Source organism: Rhinopithecus bieti, unplaced genomic scaffold (genome assembly GCF_001698545.2).
Source record: "Rhinopithecus bieti isolate Rb0 unplaced genomic scaffold, ASM169854v2 scaffold_4781, whole genome shotgun sequence".
NCBI lineage: Eukaryota > Metazoa > Chordata > Mammalia > Primates > Cercopithecidae > Rhinopithecus > Rhinopithecus bieti.
This window is the reverse complement of record NW_016805181.1, coordinates 929,021-953,953: the sequence shown is the minus strand read 5'-3', so window position 1 is coordinate 953,953 and position 24,933 is coordinate 929,021. Positions and strand designations below refer to the sequence as shown.

Sequence of the window (24,933 nt, the reverse complement as noted above, 5' to 3'; positions counted from 1 at the left end):
TTATAGATTCATATCCAGTTGTAAGAAATAATACAGAGAGATTTCTTGTGCACTTTGCCTAGTTTCCCCTAATGGTAACATTTTGCAAAACTACAGTATAATATCCAACCAGGATATTGACATCGATACAATTTGCTGGTTTTATTCAGAATTTTCGAGTTTTACTTGTACTCATTTGTGTGTGTTTGTGTGTATTTAGTGCTATACAGTTTTATACCTGTATAGGTTCATATATCCACCACCACAGTCAAGATGTAGCAAATCCATATGGCTTTGCAGCAACTCAGTTCTTGCCTTCTTGAAGTAAAGAACTCATCCAAAGGGCATACGGCAGAGAGAGCCTGAGGCAAATTTTTGAGCATGAGAGCTTATTAACAAGTTTTAGAGCAAGAATGAAAGGAAGTAAAGTACACTTGGAAGAAGGCCAAGCAGGCAACTCGAGAGATTCAAGTGCCCTGTTTGACCTTTGACTTGGGGATTTACACGTTGGCATGCTTCTGGGGTTTTGTGTCTCCCCTCCTTTGATTTTTCTTTGGCACGAGCTGTCCACATGCTCCATGGCATGCCAGCCTTTAGAAGGGGCTGTGTGCACAGCGTGTTTACTAGAGTTGTACGCATCCTCACTTGAGCCATTCTTTTCTTACCAGTGTAGTGTTCCTAGAGGATGTTCATATACCAGTTAAACTCCACCATTTTGCCTCTTAGTGTGCATGCTTGATTGAGCCCACTCACTCAACTCGTGAGATCCAATCCGGAAGCTAGGGATCACCAGCTTCAGGAGTTTTCTTTTGGGAGACTGCCTTTCCCTGATCTCTGCTGCAACCAGTTATTATTTTAGAGAGACGGTTTAACAACCACTTGACCATCACCCGATGGTCACCTAACGTTCCTGGGGAGCGGTGTCTGTTTCCTCTCCTACTCTGCTCATGTCTGCCTAGCTACCCACTCTAACAAAGATACTGAGTAGTTCCAACAGCCCAAGGATCCCTTTTATAATCACATCCACCCCATTCCTAACCCCTGACAACCATTAATCTTTCCTTCATTTCTAAAATGTCATATCAAAAATTTTACATAAATGGAATCAGACAGTATGCATGTAACCTTTTGTGAATGACTTTGTTTACCCAGCAAGAGAGGTCAGGGTGGAACTCTTCCTTTTTATCAGGGACCCATTCCCAGTAAAACTAACGCAGGTCCTAGCTGAGCCTTAATTCATTCAGAGCATCACTCTTGTGACCTAATCACCTCTTAAATATCTCACCTCTTAATCCTATCACAGTGGCAATTAAATTTCAACATGAATTTTGGAAGGGACATTCAAGCCATAGCAGATTGAATACATGTAAATCATTTATTTTCTTTGGAGCTATTATAAATAATACATGTTTATTTTTGGTTTTCACATATTTATTGTTAGTATATAACAATGTGATTGATTTTTGTACGTTGATCTTGTATCCTGTGACATTCCTGACTCATTTCTTAGTTTTAGGGTTTGTTTTATTGTGTGTGATTTCTTGGAATTTTCTATATAGACAATTAATCTGCAGATAGAGTTTTATTTTTTCTTTCTAATTTATGTGTCTGTTATTTCTTTTTCTTGCATCATTGTAGTGGCTAGATCGTTCAGTATGGTGCTGAACAAGATGGTAGGAGTGGACATCCTATCCTGGACATGTAATATGGAAATCTCACCTCCATATTTGGGTCAGGCCCTTTACCTTCCCCACTTTTAAATATTATCATCTTGAATATCCTATGGTGTACAATTTTTGTTCTGATCATCAAGTATGATTTAGAACATGTACATGGAAAAGAATAGTCTGTTGTATTTACCCTTATTTTTGCCCTTTTAGTTCTTCCTTCTGATACTTCATAGCTCCTTCTTTTATCGTTTTCTGTTTGAAGAACTTTCTTTAGCCAGTATTTAAGATGAGGGCTATTAGTGTGGCAGGTTCTTTTAATTTGTCTTTGTCTGAGAATGTTTTCATTTATTTTTTTTCCTGAAGAATAGCTTTGCCAGATAAAGAATTTGTAGTTAACAGTTCTTTTCTTTCAACATTTGAAAAAAATGGGACACTTCCTTCTGGCCTCCATGGTTTCAGATAATAAATCCATTGTTATTCACATTAATATTCTCCTACAAGTAATGTTGTTCTATCTGCTTTCAAAATTTTTCCTTTTCTACCTGCTTTTCAAGTTTCAAATTATGGTGTAACTTGACATGAATTTCTTTGTGTTTGTCCTATTTGGGAATAATTTAGCTTCTTGAATCTGTAGGTTTGTGTCTTCTATCAAATTTTGGAAGTTTTTAGATATGTCTTATCATGTCTTTTAGCTTCACCCTCTTTCTCCTTTTCTTCTGGGATTCTAAGTGCAAATGAGCCTATTTGAGCTCTGTTCTGTTTCTAGCTCCAGAATTGCGAAATACTAGGTCTGGGTGGGCTTCTTATTTTTTATTTATTTATTCATTTGTTTGTTTTGGCTGGGGAGACAGAAGACGTCCGAATACCATGTTCTTCAGGCTTGCAACTCCAGGCTAGTGTACTTTCTTTTAACCACTCCTCAGAATTTTCCCTTCAGTGTCTCTTATGACTCCTACAGTTTATAGTTGTGCTTTGCAGAGGAGCAGAGAGAAATGGATAAGCCATGTTGTTCAGACTGGGAGCCCTTGACATATGTTTACCTTTAATTTTTCTTTACACAAAATTCATTTTGAATTTTTGAATTTGTGGACACAAATCTTAGATTCGCACTTGTTATATATTAAAGTATATCATGATTATCCAACCAAGTATATTCTTTATTATGTTTTAAAATATATGCTCAAGTCTATTTTAGGCCCATTGTCTTCTCAAAATTCAAAATTCACCAGAATTTATTTCCTAAAGTCTTAAAGGACGTAATAAAGAAGATAATATTAACATTTGTTTTTTAAATATTTTAATATGTGGGCACAATCTTAGATTAGCACTTGTTATATTTTAAGGTATATACCAATTATCAAACCAAGTATATTCTTTATCATGTTTTTAAAATAAGTGCTGAAGTCCATTTTTAGGCCAATTTTCTTCTCTCGTAGAAGGTAAAACTTGCAGCTACAGTGGTAGCAAATTTAAAATTGCTTTCTTAAGAGCTGAGTAGCTTGACTTGAAATGCTTTTTGATATGATGGAGTATGTAAGCATGCACACACACAATGGATAATTATGTAAGTTACTGTATTTTCACATTTTAGTTAAAATGTGGGGTTAAGGCTCTGAAAAGTAAGTTACTAAAAATTGAAATGATTAATGGACATTAGAAGAAAACATTTTCTGACAAAGACATACTCTTAAAAAGACCGTGTACATGTGAGAAAGGTGCTATACAAAAAAATTTATCAAATGCATTTCAAACATGGAAACTATTATTTGCACACTATTATAGAAACAAATATTAAGGTTTAACTTATAGTTTCTGTTCTCTTTTCTTCCCTGATGATACAGTTTATTTCCTCAAAATGTAGATTACAGTTTCTGAAAAGGAATAAATTTAGACAGTATTGAAAACATGATTCTTTTATTGTTAATCTCTTCCTTTTCATGTAGCGCATCACATACAGAAAATAAACCATATAAAGTGTGTATTTCATAAAAAGGAGAAACTACTTGTTATTAGTTATACTGCATTTAATTATAGTAGTTGGAATACTGACACTGCTAGGAACATTGGAAACATTTCATACAATGGATTTTAAATACTTCTTAAGCACAAACCTTTCCTCTCATGTAGACACTGAGATTATCCTGCAGGAAGAAAAGGCTATCAAAACTTATGAGATTTCAACATTTTTGGAACCCGTTCTTCAGATAGGATGCTCAGACAGAGGGACTTTAGTGAAATCACTTAACAGTCACAAAGTATCATTTATATAGATGTGATGTTAACAAACCTGCCATCTTTTGTCCTGTTTTTTAATTTAATAGTTTTCTTTTGGCAATATTATTTTCTTTTTAAATCTTACATTAACCCTAATAATGAAACCAGCCACAAATTTATGGCAACTCCATTTGTTTTTAATATAATTTATACTAAATTATTTTATAAGTGACAAATTGTCTTCATTCACTCCATTCATATGTATGTCCATTCACTAGTTGATTCACTCAATAAGTACTTACTGTGCATATACTCTATAGCAGGTATTATTTAAGGAGTTGGGATAGACCAGTGAAAAACAACAAAAAAAGCTTCTTCTTTCAAGGAGCTGACATTTCTTATGGAAGAAGAAAGGCAATAAGTAAATATATAGCATGTCACATAGTTGTGAGTGCTAAGAAGAAAAATGAAACAGAGTGAAGGAGATGGACAGGTATGCAGCAATGCTCCTGTAGGTAAGGCAGTTAAACAAGGCCTTGACTGACAGGTGACATTTGAGAAACTTGAAAAGAGGGAGTGAGTCACTCAGATATCTGGCAGAAGAGGATATCTGGCAGAAGAGGGTATCTGGCAGAGGAAACAGATCAGAGTGCCTGAGATGGGAGTGTGCATGATTTTATGTATGCAAGGAACCTCAAAGAGACCCTGAGGCTGGAGACAGGTTGAAGGTGGTGAGGTTGGAGAGTTGCAGATGGATGGATGTCTTGGGTTTTTGTTTTTGGTTTTTTAAGTTTCTTTATAAATAGGCAAGGCAGCATTGCCAAACTCCCAACTCGAGGTCCAACCCTATTATCAAAAGCTTATCTAGCTTATTGAATCCTCTAGTTTCAGAACATCCTGATCTGATTATAGTTATATTTGGGCTCTGTCACTTGCTAGTCGTGCCACCAGGATAGTTGGCCTATTTCCTCATCTGTAAAGTGAGATTGCTAATACTTGTGCTGTCCTCCACACAAAACTGCTGTAAGGGTAAACTGACTGACTGTATTATGAAATTATTTCAAAAAAACTATAAAATGGCTGTGGGCTATTCTTCCATAGAAAAATGACATGGGCTTTTAAGGCAGGTTTTGAAGGATCTGATGGATCATTGTGTGAACAAGGCTTCCCATAGCAATTAGAGATAATTTCATAGTACACAGCAACTTTTGTAAAATGCAGAATTCATGGCGTGACTTTGTCAGATGGCTTCTTGGGATCAGAGCCAGAATGACCATTAAAGTAAATGTTTTGGAAATATGCGTTAGTGCAGACAATTTAGCATATATATACAGGTAACCATTCCTTCTCATTATCCTTTCAATGTATCATCATCTGAATGTCTGTGTACCCAAATCATTATGAACTCATCATCATGAATGTCTGTGTACCTAAATATAAATAATCTATGCTGAGGCTAGAAAATGAGAGAACCAGACTTTGGCTTATTTTATGCTTAAAACTGTTTTAACCTAAAATAGCGTACATTTTCAACCACAGAGATATTGGAGATGTGATTTGTTTTAGGACTGCCTCAATGTAAAAGAAAACCATTTAGTTATTCAGTGAAAGGAAAAATGGGTGTTTTGTATTTGGCAGAGACTACTTTTGCATTAGAAATGGAGGTATAAATAAAGGATATTTTATTCTATTTTGATTTATAGCAAAAAAGTTCAATGACAGATACGCTTTAGTAAAATCTTTCATTTCAAATTAGAGACATTTTCTAGACAACATGAAAATTAGGATTTTATTGCTAATGAAAATTAGGATTTCATTTGGGATAACTTAAACTTTAAAAAATTCACCTAATGTTGAGGATGGTGAAATATTACAATTTCAAATAAAGCAATTCAGTCTCTTAACATATGTTAAATGCCAACAAGCCAGTTCTGTGGAAGTCTGGTTGTTTGAATTTATTTTGTAAACAAGTTAATTAGAACCTTCCTCTGATTGTAGTGCTAAACAATTTCTAACATAATTATCTGAAATTGAGTAAGGCTTAGAGCTTTTGAGATGGTTGTTTTTCTGATGTTGTTGAATCTTAACACATTGTAAAAAATTTTCAAAAAAAGTTTAATTAAAATAAAGTAGAATTCCTCTATAAACCAATTCAGTAGCCTTTGCCACCAGCTTTAAGTGTGTATTTCTTCTTCCAGGTGGACATAGCTGACATTGAGAATGAAGAGAACCGCTACCGTCTATTCATGGAACTCCTGGAATCTAGTCACCATGAGGCTGAATTTCAGCACTTGGTTTTACTTTTGCAAGCTTGGCCACCTATGAAAAGTGAATATGTGTAAGTATTAACATAAAATTAGCCTAATTAGAGTTCTTTTGTTTGGACTTTAGCCCTAAAAATGTCGTACCTTCAAAAGAGCCAATGAAATAATAATTATATGTGTGTGCGTAGTCAGTATTTGCCTTTAGAGGAATTTAAAATTGTTTTTGAAATATCACAATGTCTTTCCGTTTCTCCTTGCCCCTAAACCCTAATATTTTATTCAAAAGTAGCAGACAGTGCTTGATAATATCTGATTTATGAGGTCAACAAAAACAATGTAGTTTCAGTATTTTCACCAGGAAATTTCTTGACTGTCTTCACACAGCTTACAGTGCCAGCTTGAGAATCCAAAAGGAATAAATGAATAATTCCTACTTATTGAGAACACAATGTTATGTGCAATTTACATATATTATCAGTCACTCACACAACACACCTACAAGGGAAGGTGATGTTATCTGATTTTATACATGAAGGAAATTGAGGCTTAGAAGTTAAACAACTTCAGGCTTCACATGGCTAATAAGTGGAGGAGACAGAATTCTAACCAACTGCTGGCTACCTTCACAGCCCGTGTTGTTTCCTCTGTCACGCTGAGTTGCAGCTGCCATCCATACCTGCATGGAGTACTTATTCAGTCCTTGTGGTATTAGCCACGGAATGTACCCCTTTCCTTTGGAAGAAGTGGCCAGATTTCCTCTGAGTGCATGGGCTGGCTCTCATGAGCTGTGGCTTCTCATTGGCAAATGGTATGAGCACCAATGCCCTTGCCGCAAGCGCCTGTTTGGCCCAGGACTGATCTTGCTCTCCCCACGCTCAGCTGACATACTCTCCCCCAGGCCAGTGAACATCTCCACGTGTGAGGTTAAAGAAGGATGCTTTTCTGAAAATGAAGTCCTATAACCTGTGAGCAGTTAGGACTGCCAGCAAATATCTGGAAAAGGTTCCACGAGACTGTTAGGAATTTCCAAAGCAAACCAAGGAGAATGGTGCTTTCATTTTGTGGTATTTTTTTAACCTAGTGTTTTCAGCAAAAAAAGAAATGTTTCTTAGATCTCTTACCTTTGTGGCAGCGATGACATACTGACTTGTTTTTAAGAACAGGTTCTTACCTTCACTGTTTGAAATCCACAGTGCAGGCTCTCACATCATAACACCGTTAGTTCACAGTGCACTTGTGTTAGCCACCAGTGGTCTTCGTGTGCGTGCCTTCAGAGCTCGGGGTGCTTGTTCAGAGCAGGGTCCTGGGTCCTGTGCTCAACTTGCGGAGTCCAGCTCTCCGTACTGGGACCTGGGAATCTGTTCTGAACAAACTCCTGGGTGAGACTTATGTGACACAGGTGTGGAGCCCACTGATGAGATTGCCACTAATGCCATACTTTTATAAGGAAATGAATTATTAGAATCGAATTGTAGACTTCGTCATACCCTCATTTCCCAATTCAAAATATGACGCCTCTGGGAGATTAACTTTAGTTTACAGTTTCTTTTACTTTTAGAACACTGACCATTTAAAATCATTCATTTATTCACAAGAATCAAAATCAGCTTGACTTAAAACATTTATTGCATTTAAAACATTTAGTGCGTTTGTAAACCAAAAGTCTTAACTTTTAAAGTTATATTCTTTTGTAGCCACATATGAAATGGAATTTGTAAATTGCTAACCTGAGTTTTATAAAACTGCTTTATTAAATCATTAGAATCAGAACAAAGCGTTTCCCAGTCTGCTTACCCCCTCCCCTCCTATCATTCATGTCTCCTCTGCCTAAGAGATAACAAGGGCATAAGTCAAATATTCTGGAGAATGTGTGATGGGATGCTTTACAAACAGGTTCTCAGAAGTACTTTTGAATATTTTTTTTCTTTTAGACAATCCAATTGAATAAATAAATCACCAAAAAAGGAGTCGGGTGGAAGAGAGGGAGGATAGTATGACAATGATGGCATGTTGCCCATCAACACAAAAAGGTTACAACTTAAGAAATTCGTTTGATCCACATGACTGTAATTTACTAGTACCAACTTTGGTTTTTTAGCTTTAGTTCCTTGTAGGAAAATGCATGGAAAAATACTAGGTTTGTACTTAAGGAAGATTCATTGTTTTCATCCAGTGTATCACTGCTGGCTGGTGAAAAACATATCTTGATAATTTGTTACCAAAGCCTTGTTGCCCATTGGTTCACCATGCTGGGCAAGCAGCATCTCTTCTACAATGAGAAAAACTGTAGAGAAGAACCCAGGAGAGCTGAGTTCAGACTTTGCAAGAGGAGAAAAGAGGGGAAGTCCTTGAGTGTAGGAAGACTCCTCAGCACACCAGACACTCTCACAGAACTGTGTGTACCTTGAAGTAAGCAGCGTTCTTTGTTCTCACAGATTTTCAGTTTGAGCTGAGACACAAAGGCTTTGCCAAGGGCTCGTCCCCTTGTTACTGTTGCACTTGAAATTCTTTTCAGGGCCTGAGGAATAAAATTCTTTCAAGGGCAAGGCCATCCCTGGTTGTTCAATGTCTAGAATGTAGTGCTGTGCTAATAAACCAACAGACTCTTCATAAATAGTAATTTTTTCTTAATGTAACTAAATCAGTACCCTGCTCCTGGGGCCATGAAATGAATTTACCATTAACTTGTCAATGGAAATGTAAATTGTGATGTTTCTATGAAACACAGGGTAGTGTCAGTCAAGACAAGGGAAAGACAAGGCAAACTTTTGTATGCTTTCATGTTTCCAATACAAGGAAACAATGTGAAGCCCAAAGATGGTCTTCCTACTGCTTGTCTGTGGCTTCCTGAACCTATGCTCCCCAGGTGACCTCTGCTATGCAGTACCCTGATTGTAACTTAGTCCTGCCCTGACCCCATTACAATAACAATAACAATGATAATAATAATAATATCAGCAAGAGGCAGTATTTATGTAGTAAATAGTAATGTGTGCTTGCTATTAACACTGATTCTTCACAGCTACATAGATCATTCATTAAAGCAACTCTTCAAGGAAAAAAAGACATTAAATAGCTTTTCACAATGAAAAAACTGAGGCCCAGAAGGGTGTGGCTTCCCCAGAACCATACAATTAGGCAAAAGTATTAAATAACTTCTCTGAGGATCCAAGTAGCCAGAATCTGAGCCCGAGTCTGTCAGGCTTCACAAAGCCTGTGCTGTTTCAATGCCACTTACTACCTCTGTGTTGCTGGGCTGCTTGGTGATACCACAGGAAGCTGCTTTTTCTCCTTAAGGTGTTATCTTTTCTACAAGGTTGACTTGAAGCAGAGTGTAACCTAGATTCTGATTGTAATTTACCATAAGCATTTCACTTGTTTTAAAATTTATCACAATTATGATAGCTTTAGTCATTTCCAATGCCTTGTATTTTTCTCCATAAACACCAGCATAACCAATAATCCATGGGTGAGACTAGCTACAGTGATGCTTACCAGATGTACGATGGAGAACAAGGAAGAATTGGGGAATGAAGTTTTGAAAATGTGTCGCTCTTTGTATAACACCAAGCAGATGCTGCCGGTAGAGGTGAGTGGATATTTTGAGTGCTTTCCTAAGGAGTAGCCCTTTGCTTATCAGAACTCTTTATTATAAGCAATCCCAGTGACTGGACTTGAGGAACATTTCGCTTAAGTAATTACTGCTAAAGGCCATAATTTCTGATGGATCAGATGAAGAAAAGCAATGCTGAAAGGATCCTCTGAGGCTGCTGTCTTTTTGTGGGAGCCAGCGTTTTCTGTACAAGCCCCAGAGTATAACCCAGTTTTCGGTTTCTTCTAGACACCCTTTTTTGTCAAACGGAAGTTTCTGTTCCAAGTGGCCATAGTAGCTCGTGCATTATCTGTCTGAACTAGGCCAGCTGGCATAGTAGTAGTAAACTTTAGCACTCTTCTCAGTAGGTAACCAACCACTTTGAATTTTACGTTCTTTTTAACATCATTGTAACAAGATTGCATAACCACAATTTTTTCTCTGCAAAGTATGGTCAAAACTCAGGCACCTCCTTTTTGACCTTTGTTCTCTTGTTTGATCCCATGGTTTGACCATCACAGAGACATTTTATATATATATACACACACACACATATATACACACACACAGAGAAACACATATGTGTATATATATATACACACACACAGAGACATATATATGTATAGATGTGTGTGTGTATATATATATATGTGTATGTATGGAGAGAAAGAGGGAGAATGTTCTAAAGTAAGCACATACTAATTTCTGCTCACTGCTATGGATCCCACCTCAGCAGTATATTATTTGAATAATTTACCTGTCTTAAATTTAAGCATTTGGATAATGGCATTAAATTGATTTTGCATTCCTACTCTGTAGGAGATAAACTTGAAAATAAATTTGTAAATATGATCCTTTGAATCCTTATTGTAATCGCTCAAGGAAAATATTCTCGTGAATGCACATTTAATGAATTGTTTTCTGAATGAGGGCTTGGAGTTTTTTTATTGAATTTTAAAATATTTTATCCATTTAAAGAAGTCTTCCAACTAACAGAATGACACAATTATTCTACAAAATAAAGTACCAACACTGAAAATTACCTCCCCTTACTCTAGTGAAGTGTGATTTGGGCTGTGGACCAAGGTCTGCTTGTATCAGCCACTTATGAACCTGTGACCTGCTCTGCTATACTGTGGGTACCTGGAGAGGGGAACCATGGCTATATCATGTCTGTGTCACCCAGGGCCGGGTCCAGCCCATTGCATAGTGTGGGGACTCGGTGCACTTCATTATCCCCACCAAAGTAAGCAACATGTAAATAACATGAGATTCGCCTTCACTTGAATATAAGCTAAGATCAAGCATTATTAGATCGGGACCAAAGACCAGCAGTGTTCTATTGTCAGTTCTGTCGAATCTAGGTTAGGAAAGCATTGTTTAAGGTCTCCTGTTACTGCCTAACAGGCAGGTAGTAATGGTGATAACTAACATTTGCTAACATTCTTGGGCTTTCATCTATATTGCCTGCTTTAACCTTCAGCACCTTCTGTAAGGAGATTCACTTATCTCCACTTGACAGCTGATGGATTGGAGGGTTTGAGGTCAAGGGTCTTGCTCCTGCTTCTTCAGGCAGTGAATGGTGGGTCCGATCTTTAAATCAAGTCTCTGTGCTTGAAAGCTTGAAAAAGGAATTCTTCCAGAAAAGCCATTCCTACTACATTTGGGAGATATATGAATTTTGAATGTCTCTTATGCAATCATATAAGTGATACTGTCAGTTTTCCCTTTTCAATACTTCCTTCAAGAATGGCCTATAGAATTTAGCATCTAGATGATCAGTGTTTAAAATATAAGGTTGTTAGAATCTCTGTCATTGTCTAAAGAAGTTTATTTGTTCTTTAAAATACCCTTATTGGTTTGGTTTTACTATAACTTTTGCAAGGCAAGGAATGTAAGTTGGCCATGACATGGCCACTGCATGCTTAACCCTGACATCATCTCACCAGCTGGCTAATCAAGGCTCAGTAACAGTTATATATGTCAGCTTTCCCCAAACCCTAGGCTGAGGACCAGTATCAGTCCATGGCCTCTTAGGTACCAGACCGCACTGCAGGAGGTGAGTGGCTGGCGATGAGCGAAGCTTCATCTGTATTTACAGTTGCTCCCATCACTTACTACCGTCTCAGTTCCACCTCTGGTCATATCAGTGGTGGCACACGATTCTCATAGGAACACAAGCCATATTGTGAACCGCACATGCAAGGGATCTGGGTTGTGCACTCCTTATTCCTTATGATGATCCGTCACTGTCTCCCATCAGCCCTCAATGGGACCATCTAGTTGCAGGAAAATAAGCTCAGGGCTCCCATTGATTCTACATTATGGTGAGTTGTATAATTATTTCATTAGATATTACAGTGTAATACTAATAGGAATAAAGTGCACAATAAATGTAATGTGCTTGAATCATCCCCAAACCAACCCCTCCCCAAGTCCATGGAATGATTTTCCCCCACAAAACCAGTCCCTGGAGCCAAAAGGCCTATAGGGACCACTTGATGTGTATTATCTTTTAGCCGCCTGGGAATAGGTCCTAGACATATCTGTGTCCGTAGCAGTAATATTCTCGTCAGCACTCCATTTACATTTTACATACATAGAAGAAAAGCGTGTTATTTTTAATGATGAATGTATAAGAAGCTGTGCTTTCTGTTTCCTATCGGAAAATGACTTGTTGGTTAAATGAAAAGTTCTGATTTAGCTGTGATGATTCAACTCCCTAATAAGTGTCTACAGCCAGAGGGAGGTACTTTGACAAAGAGAGTAATACATTAAGTTTATTTGCAGGGGTCTCATTTGATCTCAGAATCATCTTAAAAACATAAGTGTTTTTAAGAAGTCAGAAAAGATAGCGCAGCACCTAAAGCACACATCTATTAGAGTACTCCTCACACACACCATGGGAAGGGATTTACTGCCTCTGTTCTTTATTAGGACTGAGAGCACCTTAAGGGCAGGGAACATCATATGTAATAGAACAGAAGGAGCTCTAGTAATGCTTGAAGCTGTACTGTTTCTCTTCCAGACTGGGCCACATCTATGTGAACATGAGAAAAGCACCAAACTCTCTGGATCTTTGTTTTCTGGGCTGTGAAAGAAGAGGTTAAGCTGGATGAGAAAATGCTAGTTCTGTCTATTCTCTAAGGAGAATGAGCTGAGGCTGTATGTGTACTGCTTCATCCATAGTACAGAATTCACTACCTTTCATAAATTTGTAACTCTCTCAGGATGAGAGAGGAGGTACTGGGTTAAACTCCATTGCAAAGTAGGTCATTATCATGTCTCTTTAATTTGATGAAACAAAAGATAATTGTTCAAGGAGTTCTGTTGTCACAGTGACTTTCCTTCATTTTGCTTAAGCTGACTCAGTTTCTGTCTCTCAATTGGACACATTTATAGGTTTTTTTCCCTGAGGCTGCTGTGATTAGAGGCTATTTGCAAATGGTATGTACTGTTTTTACTGATGGCTAAATATGCTCAAATGTAAATTAAAAGTGTTACAGAGGAAGGAACATTTCTATTAAAAAGTGGCAGTATCTTGTTAAGTTTATTTTACTACATTTGGAAGTTGAAGAGTTTAATTTCAGAGTTCCACAATGTTTTATATCACTGTGGTGGTACAATTATCTGTTACTTATGACTTTTTTTCCTAAATTCAATACCTTTGGTTGTCCTACTCCATGATTTAGGAAATGCATGTGCCTAATTGTTTATATCAGAGTACTTAAGAGTACTCACCATTTTCTTCATTTCCATTTCCCGTTTTTCACTAAGCTGCTATACTTACAGAATTTAAAAAAAAATTCATGACTCCTTAGAATGCCTTCGTGACTCTTGCTGTTGCTCCTGGGACTTGCTTACTTAGGGCCATGATGGTTTTCCTGATGAAAAATATTACCAGCAGGATGAGTGACTTTCTCACAGGTCCTGTGTCCCACAGTCTCAAAAGTTCTGTATCCTTCTAATCAGCTTGTATCCATGGCAGTATATAAAGCACTCTCAAGAGTCAGGGATAGGTAGAATAAGAAATTGGCATAAAGCAGTTTGTTGGCATTTATAGATTTAAAATTCCAAGGTCCAGCTATTTGTGACGGACCCTGAAGGTCCATGATTTCGCTGAGACACAACATGAGTTAGTCACCAATGCTCTGGGTCTGTTGCACGGGATTAAGTTACCCAGCTGGTGAGAGAGCCTTAGTAATTCCCAGCTTCTAAATCTCAATGTGATTGTTCTCTATCAGGGTTGAGCCACTTTTGCTAATGTCAAGAGCTTGATTTTTAGAATCAGACAAGTTATGCAATAGCATTCAAGTTATTTAACCATTTTACCTCTGCTTTCCCCATCTGATTAGTAGGGCTGAGATCACACCTTTGTCAAAGGATTTGAGGAGAAATTAAATGAGATGATGCATATTAAAACAAAGTATGTAACAAACACTTGATGTTCAGCTCAGAGCAGCTGCCTTGCTGGTAGAGATCACAGTCCAAGAGGCACGGTTAGTGCCCTGGAGGTTGAGCAGCAGGCCCAGCACAACCTGAGAGGCTCTGGAGAACGCAAAACCAAAGCCCAGGTACAGTGCCTGGTGGCCAGCGTGGAGGCCCAGCTGGCCAAGATCGTGATCAACCTGGGGCTGCAAAACCAGCAGTGCCAGGGGCTTCTGGATGTCCAGGCAACAGCAGTGGGAGCTCAGCCCATTCTAGGCCTGCTGGAGGGCAAGGACCACAAGCTGCGTTGCAGCCCCCGTGCAATGCCCGGGGCTTGTGATAAGCCCCTCGGTCTCTGCATCACCAATCCCTGCACACCTTGTGCCCCTAGTTCCTGCTGTAGGCCCTGCAGCACCTTTCAATGCTAGATACTCCAGGGACAGTGGGAGAGTTGTGTAAGGACAGAAGGTATATTGGCGAATTGGTCCTGCTTCTCTCATGACTGTCAGGCCATGGGAACAGTGCCCCAGCGCATCTTCGTAAACCATAGTCCACAGGGAGAACAAACACCCGGGTTTGTGGCCTGGCTCTAAGCCTGGGCCCACCTAATCCTCTCCATCCAAGGACTCTCTTGTTCTCTGTCCTCATGGTCTGACAGGTTTGAACTGCAAAGGCCTGTCAAATGCGGTATTTTGTGGTTTTTCTCTGCTGCTTTGACCTTTCTTGCAATTCCCCAAATCCCTTTGTAAATCTCTTAATAAACGTTCTTTTGCAACATGGGGAAAATAGCGAACAAACATAGTAGAGGATTTAGCACTTAAAGGTAGAGTAAGTATTTGGCCAATAACTGGTAGCTAAGAGATGAAAAGTAGTCAGTGGCTCACCTAAAGTGGGTTCCTCCATTCTTGGATGTCCTTGCCTCGCTATGTGCCATCTATCCTTTATGCTTGCTCAGAGGGGCACACAGGTTATTCCATAAAATTTGTCCTGAAAGCCAAGGTCAGCCAAATTTTATGCTATGTCTAAATATCGTAAGTCATTGAGAAATACTTGTTTACTCATCACTGATAACTTATTGAGTGAGCAAATGTTTGTTCAGAGAGGGAATTATATACAAGAAGTTTTAGGTATGGCATGTGCCAAGCAAGTTTAGAATACAGAGAAGGAACAATATTCTTGCCTGCAAGCAAGGCAGGTCGACCAATGAATGACTGTCATAATACAAGATAAAAGATAAGGTGGGAAATATTTAGACAGTACATTTAGCACATTGAGTGCTAACCTGGGACATTCAAGGGTGCTTTTGCAGAGGAAGTACAGTTTTTCTGTGCATTTTAAAACTGAGACTTAAAGAGCAAGTAGATGGTTAATCAGACAGAGAAAAAAGCAAAGGGGTTACACTATGTGTAAACACCTGGAGGTGTGAGAGAGTCCAGCGCCCAGCAGCCACCCTGCCTAATATGGTAGCCACTGCCCCCATGTGGCTTATCAAAACCTTTAAGTAAAATTTAAAATGCAGTTCCTCGGTTGCACTAGCCCCCCTCAAATGTAGCTTTTGCCTGGTGGCTACGGTATTGAACAGTGCAGATACAGAATATGTGGGTTGTGTCAGAAGGGGCCCCGCACAGCACTTGGTGTGGCATGCACGGGTGGGGAGTGCTGCCATGACCGAGAGGAGGAGGAGGCGGCCCCAGGATGCGGCCAGCCAGGCTGGAGTGCCATGCTCAGGAGCTTGTTTCATGCTCCCAGATACTCTTCTGCAGGTTTCGGCATCCCGGATGAAAAGTCTGCCTGTTTCTTTGCCCCAGATGCTTGGTGAGACTGCTCTGTGTCACATGTTCTTGAAGGCACACACCATACTTTTTTGCATTAGAATTCCCAATGTGTGAAGAATGTGTTTTACAAACTGCCACCCTGCTGGTATTGATCATTGCCACACAGGTTTGTGTAGCACAGCCTTCTACTCTGAAATGTGAGGGCCTTGCCGATGTCAAGAAGAGACGTGCTGGGTGAAAGCGAAAACTAAAATGAGCAGAATTCCAAAGAGAACTTGATCCTGAGCTTTAAATGGGAGCTTACTTGTGCCATTCTTATTTTATCGATGCTCTATAATAATGTAAAGCAACTTTGAAAATAGAGTAAATTTGAGTTTTTCTTCTCTGATCTGCTGTCTGAATGGCACAAGAGAAAAATCAATCCCGTGAATGCCAATGATTGTCAGTTCTTTAGAGCAACCCTTGCTTTAGTGTAGTGGAGTCACTCATTGTCTGGTTTTTGGTCCAAAGTGTTCTCTTCTTTGTGTTACAGCTAAAGTCAGGACCCAAATGGCAACACAGCTCATCAGGGCAAAACAGTTTGCAAATCTTATTCTTATTGTTTTATGCTTTTGTTGTAAAGGATTATCATTTGCTATCTTATATGAAAGCCTGCTGTGTGACCACAGGTTCAGTTAGTAAAATAAAGGGCTGAGAATAAAATTCAGATATGCCTGTGGAGATCCAAACACATTTTCATTTTTCTGCAACACAGTTTTCATGAAGATAGACTGTCTTAAATATATTAAGGAGTCAATTAATTTTGACGTTAAAATGATAGACACATTTTAAAATATTTTATTTGCAGATTTCCTTTGTTTCAGTGAATGACAACTAGAGGTTGTTAACAAGATTAACAATTGATAATTCTTTTTATTATTATTAAGCCTCCACTATATGCTGAGCATTGTATGCTGTATTCATCAACACAAACTCTCTCTCTCTGTCACACACACACACACACACACACACACACACACACACAACACAAAACCTGCAAAGGAGCTATAAATACATACATTTTACTTATGAGGAAACTAGGGCTGTGAGAGTTTAGGAAAATAAATTATACCACTGTATCTGTACAAGGAGTATTACAAAGCCATTAAAAAGCAGTATCGTAGATGAATATCTGATAGCTTGGAAATCGGTACACAGTTTACTGTGAACCAAGTCAAGTGGGTGCCAACTCCCATATTCAGTATATTCCGTGTGGTCCCATGTGTGGCTTTAAACACACACACACACACGCTACCATAGAAAAAGGGGTGGAATGATCCAGCCAGAACCGCGCTGGTGAGAAGTGCGTCCTGGAGCTCACCCCTGCTCTGTGCTTTCAGGCTGTGAAGGAGCTTTGTCTGCTGCTGCTCAACCAGTCCCTCCTGCTTCCATCTCTGAAACTTCTCCTCGAGAGCCGAGATGAGCATCTGTGCGAGATGGCACTGGAGCAAATCACGGCAGTCACTACGGTATGCCCAGTTGAATTTACTTTCTTTTTTCTTTTTTTTAATGTTTCAAAGGAATGAATTAGCACTTTCATTCCCATAAATAACACCATGGTTAATTGAAGACTACTATATCTACAGTCTTCTCTGACCACAATAGCTGTTCCAGTTTTGTCCCAGCAGTGTATGATTATTTTACAAACATTTACTAAGCTCTTCCCATGAACCAGATTCAGTGTTTTGGTGTCCAGAATACAAATCCAAATAAGACAGTTTTCTAGAGAAGCAGGATGTTAGTCTCCTTAAGAAGATCAAAGCAGCCATGAACTAGCAGTCCTCTAGCTACTTGAAATTTGGGTCTAGGGAACTCCCATCATTGTACAGGTTTTCCATCTGTGGATGTGTGTGTTAGGTTATCCACTAATTAAAGGTAAGACAGTGGTTTTAAGTAGTGGATACTGGCACCATCTGAAATCTCAAACTCTGATTTCCTCTGGCAACCTTCTTGTCTTGAAGCCTAATGTACTGGCGTCAGGTTGAGATTTCTCCCTCAAGGCCTGTTGCCTTGTTATTATGATTAGAAAGAAACTTTCTCTTCTCATTTAAAATTTTTCACTTTAGGATTAGATAGCTTAGGGTTGTGTTTTAATGAACTCATACTGTATGATCCTTACTGAAGCCCTTTTGTGTGGAGATCATTCTTTCATTTGAAGTGTGTGTGTGTCTGAGTATCTACACTATACACATACACATATGTTCACACATATGTCATTTTACATTGTATATATACATATGTATGTATGTAACAAAATGTGGCAAACAAAAATGTGTCAGGATATCTTCTAGGGACCAGAGAAGGAAGGCGAATCTAGAGCAGAGATACATGCTTGCTACTCAAGACAGTGAAGAGGTTGATGAAAAGACATCACTGATACAAAGTTTTCTTAATGACAAAGGATACAGAAAATTATGTAAATAGTTACAGAAAGCAGAATATAATTGTAGTTGGAAATAATCATTATGAATACAATGAGAAAATCAAATGCCTTTATTCATTTAGATGTGTTTTTAAAATAATGTAAAAGCTCCCACAAGGGTTTTGTGAATACCCTACCTTATCACCAATAATTAATCAAAACAGAGGCCTCTTTGGGACCTTGACTGAAGCAGGGAATCAAGAGGACTTGTCTTTCGGTAGCCCTCCCACCTATCTATGCTAAAATGAAAGTTGTATAACTTTGAGAATTTATATGAAACAGAATTATAATGAGGTTTTTTTCTTAGCCAGTTTTTTCTTATAAATTCAAGAAATTGGGAAGAAGAGAAAAAACTTCTGCATATTCTCAGTGCATTTTTTTCCCTCCCCACCCTCATACACTGTGTTAGGCATTCTCACAAAAATTTGCCATGGGCCTCTTTGAGAATAAAACAGTGATGTATTATACATTGCCATTCCATATTCATCGTACATGGAGCTCTCTTGATGTAGTCCCGGATTCCATGGGCAGAGTGTATTGGTTTTCATTTTAAAGATTCTTTATCTCAAATGCTTCTGTCAGAACTGCAACTAGCACAGGCGGCCCCTAACTGCTACCTAATCTTACTACCCACACAACAGCACTTCCTCCCACATACCTACACAGTAACTATCAAAATAAGAAACTAAATGGTAACACTGCAGTGCCCCAGTCCCTTTAATATGGCACTGATTTACTTCCGTAACACTTTGATCTGCACATTAGATGTGCTGCATGGTGCTAAGCCTGTGGTTTTGAAACTGCTCTGCAGACTGTGAGTAGTTTGCCTGTGGTTGTGATGATAGCATACGAAACGTCTGTGCCTTTCAGATCCAGGAATCAAAGCCACAGGTATAAATTGCTAAGATGAGTCACTTGCCTACCATTCAGATCCTTCCTTTTAGAAATTCAGTAATGAGACTGAACCGTAACTTCTCTGTACTAAGTTGAATGCTCACATTAGGCTAGCCCATCTGTGCCCTAAAAATGTGTCCCACAAAATGCTAAGTGTGTTTGGACCTTTTGCAGTCCCCAGAGAGCTAAGGTTTTACAGAGTTTCCATTTAAAAAACATTTTTTAACTTTTTGAGATAATTTTAAATTCATGCTCAGTTGTAAGAAATAATATAGCAAGGCCTCTGGCATTCTTCACCCAGTTTCCCCCAATGGGAAACTAGTTATCTTTCATAACTAGAGTATACAGGTTGAACACCTCTCATCCAGAAATCCAAAATGGCCCCAAATTCAACACTTTTGAACACCAACATGACGTTCAAAGGAAATGCTCATTAAAACATTTCAGATTCCAGACTTCAGATTTTCAGATTAGGAATACTCAACAAGTAAGTATAAAGCAAATATTCCAAAATCTGGAAAAACGGACACTTCTGATCTCCAGCTTTTTGGAAGGGATACTCTCACCTGTAGTATTATGACCCGGTTGCTGACATTGATTCAATCTGTCGACACTGTATAGATTTTCTGAGTTTTGCAGACACTCCCGAGTGTGTGTGTGTGTGTGTGTGTGTGTGTGTGTGTGTGTGTGTGTTTCCAGGTGACATTGTCACCTGTAACTTCGTATGACCACTAACTGCAGTCAAGGTACGAGACACGAGGATCTCTCTTACTGTCCACCTTCTTCCTCCCCACCTCCTGAACAACCCCTGGCAACTGCAAATCTGTTCTCTATAATTGTATCATTTTAAAATGCTACATAGATAAAATATGAAATCACTATAATTCATCATTGTTCCAACACCATTGAAGGGTTATGTTACACTTTTCTAAGGGAAGAGTTTCAATGGGCATTTTGGCAGGACTCATGTCTAGCTGTTTTTAAGTCATCCTTGGTATTGCAATGAAAAATAGAAAACTTTGGCTTTTTTTTGTTGTTGCTTTTATTTTGCTATTCACCATGTCCATTAGCAGGGTGCTTGAGTTCATCAATAACTTTAGTTTTCCCCTTATTTGTTGTTGACAGTAGTTCCTATTGACATTAAAAGAAAAACATCTGGGCCGGGGCGCGGTGGCTCAAGCCTGTAATCCCAGCACTTTGGGAGGCCGAGACGGGCGGATCACGAGGTCAGGAGATCGAGACCATCCTGGCTAACACGGTGAAACCCCGTCTCTACTAAAATACAAAACTAGCCGGGCGAAGTGGCGGGCGCCTGTAGTCCCAGCTACTCGGGAGGCTGAGGCAGGAGAATGGCGTAAACCCGGGAGGCGGAGCTTGCAGTGAGCTGAGATCTGGCCACTGCACTCCAGTCCGGGCGACAGAGCGAGACTCCGCCTTAAAAAAAAAACAAAAAAAAAAAACATCTGGCAGAGGCACTCCGCTGATAGCAATCTCTCCTGCAGGGTGTGCAGATCCAAGTGGAAAAACACCCCCACTTGTTTGCTGATAGCATGTATTATTTTGCTATTCATTATAAGATACTGACAGCTTTATAGGTGTTTACAGTTAAAAGGATGATGCTTAAGTGCTGATGCCAGAGACTGTACTGACTTTTCCTCTAGTAGTAGTACTCATTTCTTTCTCTAAGCTTTTCCGAAATTGCAGACCTGTGGTGCATGTAACCTTTTATAAATGGCCAACAGCCTCTTTCTTGGGCCAGAAATGGGAAGTCCTTCCTTGGCATTGTATTGATGATGAACAATTAAAACCTTGCATGGTGTAGACTTCTGTATTACCTCCTCCATCACTCCCAGTGAGATTGAGAGCTCACTTTCAAAACCTTATTCTCTCTAAGAAGGGCAGTGCTGCTGATGTGTTTGACTTGCATCTCTGGAATATTTTCTCTTTGGATGGCAGCGTCTTGACTTATTTCATTAAAATATGCAGATATGTATTTATAAGGGTTTTGTATACTGAAAATTCCCGTTTTGTAATTCCCGATTTATAACAGCTCCTGCTCTTCATTGCTTCCTCCTCTTTGGTATTGCTCAATGCCTCTATGCGACCCCTTATCCCAGGGATTGTCCTGGACTCTGCTGTCTATTAAAATAGTAATGCATGGGGTTATAAAAGTGTTTAGGACCTCTAGCACCTAATTAAGGGCTTCTCCTTGATGCCAATAATTACCATCTTTCAAATCCCACCTCTTTGCCAAGTGCTATAATAGGCACATTGTCTCTTTATCCTAATGATCGTATGAGAAGATATTATTATTTTGGTTTCACAGATGAAAACACTGAGGCTCAGGGGTCACAGAGCTAGTAAGCAGCCAAAGCTGAAATGTAAACCCCAGACCTAACATTCAAAGTCTATACTCTACCATGCTTCTGCTTTTAACGTAAGTAGGAAGGCTTTATTACACTGGAAAAGGGTTATTTCTACAGAGGAATGAAGTTGTTGAAAGCACCTTGAGGCATATAATATTAGCTCTGCAAAAGACTAGAGCAGACCTAGCCCAACAACCTGCCTAGCTATGCTTCCTTTTTAAGCGCACTCACTCTCCCTGGCTCCAGCTGAACACTGCAGGGGGCTATGTGCCATTTTGGGTGAGATTATGACATGACAGCACCTCCTAAAAGAAACCTGCACCCCTTTATCTTGATCACATTGACCTTAGTCCTGCCCTGGGGATTTTCTCAGGTTACTAAGGTCCTTCTTCCAGTGACAGCCCTTCACATATTTGATAAATGTGATTCCTATCCCCTGTAACCTAGCCATGAAGGCACCAGAAGCTTCTAGCATTTTTTACAGTGGCCAGTGTCCAGGCTGGGGGGAGAACCATAAAGATGTTCGGAAAAGCATATGTGAATCGACATATTTATACAAAACCAGGAAACCTTTCTGTCTTTGTTCCCCTTTAACTCTATCCAGGTTTCCAGCCAGGACCTCCCTGGCAAGAATCTCTTCCACCCTGGAGTGCTCCCTCAATATTGCCTTCTCCTTGCCCAGCCCGGGTTTACACACTCTCCCTCTTGCCTCAGCATGGCATGATAGCAGGCACATTGGGTTGGGGTCCTAACAACCTCGCTTGATGTCTGCAGAGTCCGTCTTCGGTATTAACTGAAGATTAACTGAAATTAACACTAATGTCAGTTGGTTTTCTTCTAAGTGTATCCACACCAAGTTAAGCTGAAGTGAGCCAAACGATTCAAGGAATCGAGCAAGAACTAGCCTTTGCTCTTCCAGACACCAGTTGGTGGTAAACTGGCCTCTTTGACAATCACTCTGCTTTGGGCTGTTTGAGTACCAGGCTCTTTTCTCAAAATTGTGGGTATGTCTACTTATTCCTATTATTTTAACCTGAACATACAGAGATCTGACCTGCACCTCCTATCAGTCATCCTTAGCCTGTGCTGGGTCTCCTTGATAAAGGAAGCTCTGCAGCAGCATCTCCCAGAGGTCTCAGCTGGATGCGTCCAGCGATAGACAGCTCACCCTCTAGGTCAGCCTGAGATTCCTAAACAGCACTAGTGGTTGGTTAATTTACTTGGTATGAACAAACATATCAAGCACCCATTGTGCACAGCCTGGCACTGCGTATAAAGTGAGGAATAGGTAAGATGTTTGTAAAGATGAGATAAAATATTGTTATCCCTGTGCTTAAATGAATTATCTCATGGAGAGATTGACATGTGAAATAATAACACAAGGAATTAACCAAGGTAGCAAGGAGGTAGGTGCAACGTGTGGAACTAACCAGATCAGGGCCCTCAAATCCATCGTTTGAGTTTGGTCACAGAGGTGATCAAGCTTGGATTTTCAAAGATTTTCTCCATCTCGTTGTTAGATTGTGAGCAGGTGATTTGTCGTAGTTTTGGTTTCAGAAGCAGTATTCCATTGAGTGCCACGCCGGGAGTGAAACTGACGGTATGCTGAGAAAATGGAAACTGCACATCATATTCAAGTAAATACAGAACACAAAAATTATCTGTAGGCATTTTTCCCAAGTATATACTTATGTTGTCCTTTTATTTGTCTACCCTTGTGGTTGATATTTTCGATAACTTTTATTAGTAATAGTATATATGAGAACAAGGCAAACATGGTTCCCTAAAGTAAACAGTGAAATAATATTAAATAATCTTCTTTAAAGTAAATGAAACGAGGGCCTGCATACATTTTGCTTCTGGAATTTCAGCTTTCCTCATTATTGTATTTACTCTTAGCTTGATATAGATCCATAAAATCAAAGATTTTAAATCAGAGAAGGTTCATTACCTATTGTTGAAAGAGGAATTAAGCAGATAACATTTTAATGGCTTGGAAGACATCAGTGCTTTGTGCTGTAACAGATTTCTTTCCCAAGATCTGTAAAGTATCATTTATTCTGAAAAATTAATTGCTGACACACAAAAATAATCTCTGACTGAGATAGCAAGCATTTTACTCATCTTCTGATATATATAAGCCCTTCCCTTTCTAGAAAATCCTTTTTTCATGATTTGTTTGGCTATATTAACATCAGCTGTTTACTGAACCTGGACTCTGCACTTGGCATTGTGCTGGGCACTTAAAAGCTTCTATTATTCTCAACCCTTACAGACAGTCTGTATTTCTGATGTGGAAACTGCAGCTCAGAGAGATCGTCCTTAGCAAGGTCACTCAGTTGTTTAGTGACAGAACCAGGACTGGAAATTTGTCTCTAACCCAAAAGCCTGTCTTCTTTTCATAGCACCAGACTCTCTCTCGCTGTAATTCAGAGTTATTTGATCAGCGGAATTAAGTCAACCAATCCTCTGGACTTGTCTCATATTTATTTCTCACATCCAAACCGCATCCAAAAATGACAGAATATGTTTTCTTCCTCATGCCCTGTAAGCACCAGTCAACCCACTGGCCGGGCTGTGTGATTTTTCCACAGACCATATGCCAAAGTCAATTTCTGATCAATTTAAAAGTCAAATATTGTTGAAAGTCAGAAAATATAAAAAGAACATATCAGTTCCTTTGAGGAATTGTAACTTCTGAGTTTTAAAGCAATAGAATAAAGGAGTAGATCCTGACAATATAAAAGTGTAAAACTTCTATACTACAAAAAACAACTGAAACAGAATTGTAAACAATAGGTTAGAATGTTCATGATAACGAAAACCAGGGTTAAGATTTCAGTTATACAGAGAATCCTTCACATGTGAAAGAGTGGAAAGCTGTTATAACTCTCGTAAATGAGTGAATGATTGATTCTTCCCACAACAAAAAATAAAAATGATAGGAAATTTATGGAAAAAGCCATTCTTGCAAATAAACAAATTCAAATGAAAGCAACCTTGAGGTACCATTACATATCTCCTATATTAGCAAATGATTTTTTCTTTTCTAAATGTTAACACCTAAAGCTGAGAAGTTCATGATGTGACGCTGATGCATTCCCACACTGATGTCACTGCTGTAAGCTGGCACAGTTGACATCACTATGTGGTTGTGCTTATATTCATATTTAGAACCAGAAAAACGTTTCAGATACTTTGCCTGATGTATTAATTTGCCTGATGAATGAATTTACCTAACAAAGTACCACAGACTAAGTGACTTAAACAAGAGAAATTTATTTTCCTAC

At 39.0% G+C, this 24,933-nt stretch overlaps 1 protein-coding gene across 1 annotated transcript in view; it reads left to right on the top strand.

Moving 5' to 3' along the window:
* NBAS (NBAS subunit of NRZ tethering complex) overlaps positions 1 to 24,933 on the top strand; it is a 399,905-nt gene that overhangs the window by 369,955 nt on the left and 5,017 nt on the right. The window contains 3 exon segments of the mRNA XM_017871408.1: positions 6,062 to 6,201; positions 9,578 to 9,716; positions 17,302 to 17,430. Of these exon segments, the coding sequence (XP_017726897.1) occupies positions 6,062 to 6,201; positions 9,578 to 9,716; positions 17,302 to 17,430 (408 nt within the window).